This window comes from Medicago truncatula, chromosome 5 (genome assembly GCF_003473485.1).
Source record: "Medicago truncatula cultivar Jemalong A17 chromosome 5, MtrunA17r5.0-ANR, whole genome shotgun sequence".
In the NCBI taxonomy this organism is placed as follows: domain Eukaryota; kingdom Viridiplantae; phylum Streptophyta; class Magnoliopsida; order Fabales; family Fabaceae; genus Medicago; species Medicago truncatula.
In genome coordinates, this window is record NC_053046.1 from 29,448,398 (window position 1) to 29,453,438 (window position 5,041).

A 5,041-nucleotide genomic window follows, 5' to 3' on the forward strand; every position below is an offset into this window, starting at 1 on the left:
TTTTGTGACTTCTGCAGAGCTTTGTTCTGTTAGTATTTAGCTTTTGATGCCTTTTTGTGGCTTAGTGTTATTAGGCTTTGTTTTTGGCTGTGGGGAAATTTCGCTTGTTGTTCTGTTTCAAATGAGGGTGGTATATCTGTCATATGCTTTATTTGAACATTGGCTGTTTATCGGCTCATGTAGTTTGTAATTTTGAACACAATTCCGGATTGTCTTGTACTTGGATTGGATTAATTGAAATTTTATTTGCCTTTCAAAAATAAATAAATTCAAGTCAACGCTATGTAGAAAAGACACGATCCCAATACCAATACCATTCATAGAAAAGACACGGACTCCATGTTCAACATGCACATACATACTTATAATCTAAGTTTTGCATCTGCAAATAGGCTAAATAGTATTTGTAACTGTTTTTTTTCTTTTCGAAACGGCGAAAATTTATTAGACCAAGACTACACAAGACGCGCAAAGGCTAGCTGAGGAAACAAAACAAAAGCACCGCCTATACGTGGAACAACCCTGAAAAAACCCTAAAATAAACAGGGACAGCTGCCAAAACAGATGGCCCCCAACTTACAACAAGAAACAACAACAGAAGCATGCCCCTGCTAAAACAAAACACAGAAAAACATGAAAACACTTCCCCACAAACAGCAGCAGGTTCCGCAAAACGCAAGGGGAAGGAAAACAAAAAGCACCCATCTGTACAAGCACAAACAGTCGCTGCCACATGAAAACAGAACATAGAAAAGACATGGATTCCCTTTTAGCCGGGCGAGATTCCACTTCCAAGGCACTACCTTTATTTCATCCACTATCTCACCATAATCTCTTGACCTATTCTTGAATATATGATCATTTTTCGCCTACAGAATAACCCAAACCAGTGCCAAATTAACCAATAACCCCTTCTAAACTTCTTCGACCGAGACTCTCCTATAAAACATTCCAAATGTACAAAAAAAAGGTTTGATGGAGTAATAAAAACCAATACCAACCCATCTAAACACCAACGGCCACACTCTAAGGGCCCTTTCTCAGAACAGAAACAACCCATCTAAATACTCATCTTCATTCAGCTCTAGAAAGTAACTAGGTATATACTCAAAATTGAACTTTTTAGGAGTGTAGTAGGATCTTCTTACTTTCATGAATTTCAATGTAATTTAATTAGAATGCTTTATTATCCAATCTCAACTGAATCCACCATTTTAAATTAAAAGAAAAAAATAAATAAACAAAAGAGGTACTAGTAATTAAAGAAGGAGAATAATAATTCTAATTAATTAAACAGAGTTGGAGTTATACATAACAAGTGAACATACAAAATAAAATAAAAACGACAGAATAAAGAAATCTAAGATGACAAGTGAACGATTGTAGGAAAATAATACACACAAGGATGTGTCTAGTCTCTAGACTTGAAATGCAAAATCCTCATCATCATAGTCATGTTCAAGATATTCGCAATAAGATTGAAGACATGTGCAGTTGTTGAAGTCACAATTGCACTGCATACCATTGTCTTCGTCATCTTCGGATTGACAAGTGAACTATTGTAGGAAAATAATACACACAAGGATGTATCTAGCGTAGACTAAAATCCAACTCAGCATAGTCAAGTGCAAGATATTCATAATAAGATTTAAGACATGTGCAGTTGTTGAAGTCACAATTGCACTGCATACCATTGTGTTCGGATTCGGATTCGGATTCATCCAACGCGAGTTCATTTACTTTTTTCATGTTTTCCACCATTTGTTCAAAAGTGAGATGAGAGTTCATGTAACTCAAGTCCTCCTCCTCATCATTGAGAGGTTGTTGAGGTTCAGTGACAGGTGAACCGGATTTGGGAGAGGCTTCATCAATACAAATGTTCTCTAAAGGTTGAGGTTTGCTGCTACCTGAAATGGATTTTCCCCCTCTCTCACTACTCCGTTGACCACCAGCTATAACGTTCTGCTGGTCGGAAAACTTCAAAGGTTGAGGTTTGCAGCTATCTGAAATGGATTTTCCTCTCTCAAAGCTTGAAAGTTCCCAATTACTCCCTTGACCCCCAGCTAAAATATTCTGGTCAGAGATTGAGATGTTGTCACATGGAAGTTTGCTTTTGCTAAGTGAAATGGATTTCGGAGAGGGCATTCTATTTCTAACCCTAGATTTCCTAGCACCTGCTCCCATAAAAATAAAATATATATTAGAAAAAGCTGAATTGATCAAGGAAACATTTATTTCTAAATCAAATGAAAACAATACCCTTGCTACGGACTCGAAGTGCCATCGGGGAGGGCTTCAAATTCTGATTATCAAGATTTTCGTTTTTAGGGTTATCAGAGGATTTCCCCCCAACCCTAGCTTTTCGAAGTCTTCTTTCTGTTCAAAACAAACAAACACAAACAATCAAGAAATAGGTTAGGGTTTCAAATATCCAAACCAGAGGAGAAGAATAGTGAAATTTACTTGGTGGAAACTGGCGATTGGTATCAGCGGAGGAGGACGCGTTGGTGCGTGTAGATGTCTTCCTCTTCTTTCTTTTAGATCCATGACACAAGGACACATCAGAAGGGAGTGGTGAATCGATGGGAGGAGGAGGAGGTTGTTGAGGTTTGGTGGCAGGTAAACTGGATTTTGAAGAGGGCACTCCTGTTCCTTCATCAACCTCAAATGAAGCGTTCTCTTCCTCAGAGTTTGAATTCGATTTGAGAGAAGGTCTTCCTCTTCCTTCAACCCTAGCTACTTTCCGAGATGTTGCAATTCCTATTCCAATCAATCAAGAAATTAGCAAAGGCAGTCATTCATTGGAAACAAACATCAAATATGAAAACAATATACCATTAACGTGGACTCGTTTTTTAGTATTAAACCGAACCCTAGCTGGTTTCCAAGATGATGATGATGATGGAATTGTTCCTGCTAAAATTAATCAAGAACTAAATTAGAATGATTAATTATAAACATAAAACGATGTGTTAAAGAATTGGTGGTTGCATTAGGTTAGGGTTTCAAATAAAGAGTTAATTAACCTGGTGCCATCGAGAAGAAAAGAGATCGCAGAGATTCTCAATAAGGTTCCTTCCTTTTTCGTCAAGAAACCGGACTTCACTGTTGTTGGGCTTTTTACTCCTTAAATAGTAATGTTATCTATTAAGAGTCTGAATTAAAATAAAAATAATTTAAAATAAAATAATTTAAAGATTTTTTTTTTTTTAGAGATTATGTGAAAATTAGAATTTATTTTACTTTTGTTTACCGTGATAAAAATCATTTTTTTTAAAACAAATAATTTATTGTTTTTATACAACTATATAAAAGAAACTTTGTTATAAATTTAGTTCAGTCTTTTGAACCATATAAACTTTTTGAGAAGCTACTTCTAACAGTTTCTCAATTGACGCTGTTTTTAAATTAATTTTTTTAGATTCTGTTTTTTTTTTAAAATCTATAACAAACGGATGCATTACTTTTAAAAGTGATTATTATTTTTAAAATAAGTGATTTTAAAAGAGTGGTCTTAAGTACTCCCCCCGTCCCATAATATAAGAAAAAAAAACTTATTTTCTTTAAGCAAAACAGCAAAAATTACAGTACCATATTAAGTCCACTTTTGTGATGATTTGCACACGTGGCACATGATGACTGAACTCATTTATTAGAGAAATAGTCCCTGCAAAATCTTTTGATTTTGAAAAAGCTCCTTGCAAAATATTTTGTTTTTGAAAATAGTCCCTGCAGGGACTATTTTCAAAAAGAAAATATTTTGAAGGGACCAAAAACAAAAACAAAATTACAGGGACTAAAACCAAAACGAGGCATATTTGTAGGGACCAAAACCATATTTTAACCGAATATAAAAGTACTACTGACAGATACAACAATGAACATTACTTTTTCCACCCTATGTCTTTTCTCGTGCGTCCTATTTTTTTCCAAAATTATCCTCGGAGCATTCCAGATTATATAATCCGGAATGATGTTTTCTTTTGTTAAAGGTGAGAAAATGAGTAACGGGTTTTTCCAGATTTTGTAATCCGGAAAGAGATCGCAATGTCAATAGGGTTCCTTCCTTTTTCGTGAAGAATCCTTTACTTGAAGAAATATAAAAACGCTAGGGAAATAAGGAATGCAAACTGCCTTATATATTTAACCAGATTTCCCCTTAATAGTCCGAAAATTGATTTTTTGACTTTAATATGTTCCTAAAAATGGAAATTTCAGAATTGCCTCAGCGGTAGTTAACTACCGTTCAATCTTGCAGTTAACTACCACTAGCTAGCTCCCAGCTGCAGTTAACTACCGCTGGCTCATATCCACTTAAGTTTAGTTCCTAGCAGAGCATCCATTGATTTTGCACGTTTCGGTTGGAGAAAAAAAATTGAGACTTATTCGGAATGGTACAGAACATTGCATATCCTCTATATGTATATTTCTAGAGGTGTCTGTAAAGTTTCGTAGCATTCCGATTAAGTCTCAATTTATTTTGATTTTTCAACCGAACCGTGCAAAATTGCAATTTTTTCCAAGTCCGAGTCTGGAAAAGTGACCTAGAAGTTGAATTTTTTCACAATTTTTTGTACTCATGTTTAGGACAAAAAAAGAACATCTCCCACAAAAATTTTGAATTTTTTGACAAGGGACGGATTAAATATGAATTTTTAACGCACCTAAAACTCAAGACAAAAAAACATCAACCTAGAAATTGAATTTTGAGCTTCTTTTTTTTTTTTTGCAGATACCTCTATAAAAATACATATAGAGGATCTGCAAATTTACATAGAATTTCGACTAAACCTCAATTTATTTTGAATTTTTACCAAAACACGTAAAATCACAATATTTTTCCAATTGTGCGTCCAGAAAAAATATATAGAGGTTGAATTTTTTTTCATTATTTTATGCACACATGTTAAGGACATAAAATAAAAAATATTTCCCACAAAAAATTAGAATTTTCCGACAACGGATGGATTAAATATGAACTTTTAATGTGCCAAAAACTCAAGAAATCAAAACATCGACCTAGAAATTGAATTTTGAGCTG

The 5,041-nt window shown here is 34.5% G+C and overlaps 1 protein-coding gene across 2 annotated transcripts; it reads right to left on the reverse strand.

Moving 5' to 3' along the window:
- Window positions 1-1,250: 1,250 nt before the first annotated feature.
- On the reverse strand, window positions 1,251-3,124 carry LOC11433696 (uncharacterized). 2 transcript variants are annotated; one of them, XM_003615278.4, is made up of 5 exons: window positions 3,027-3,124; window positions 2,836-2,913; window positions 2,464-2,760; window positions 2,260-2,376; window positions 1,251-2,174 (listed from the first exon to the last, which is right to left on the reverse strand). In XM_003615278.4, exons 1-5 carry the CDS (start codon window positions 3,034-3,036, stop codon window positions 1,591-1,593), a joined length of 1,086 nt encoding a protein of 361 aa, XP_003615326.1. In that variant the 5' UTR covers window positions 3,037-3,124; the 3' UTR covers window positions 1,251-1,590. The 2 variants fall into 2 exon arrangements, with proteins under 2 accessions (XP_003615326.1, XP_024640949.1); XM_024785181.2 differs by having other exon boundaries at window positions 2,836-2,916; window positions 3,027-3,116.
- Window positions 3,125-5,041: the final 1,917 nt, after the last annotated feature.

Excerpts from the sequence above, each read along its gene's own strand:
- LOC11433696 (XM_024785181.2), bottom strand. Across the intron at positions 2,761-2,835 it reads AAAACGAGTCCACGTTAATG|GAATTGCAACATCTCGGAAA; the intron begins GTATATTGTTTT and ends TGATTGGAATAG. Across the intron at positions 2,377-2,463 it reads CAATCGCCAGTTTCCACCAA|AAAGAAGACTTCGAAAAGCT; the intron begins GTAAATTTCACT and ends TGTTTTGAACAG.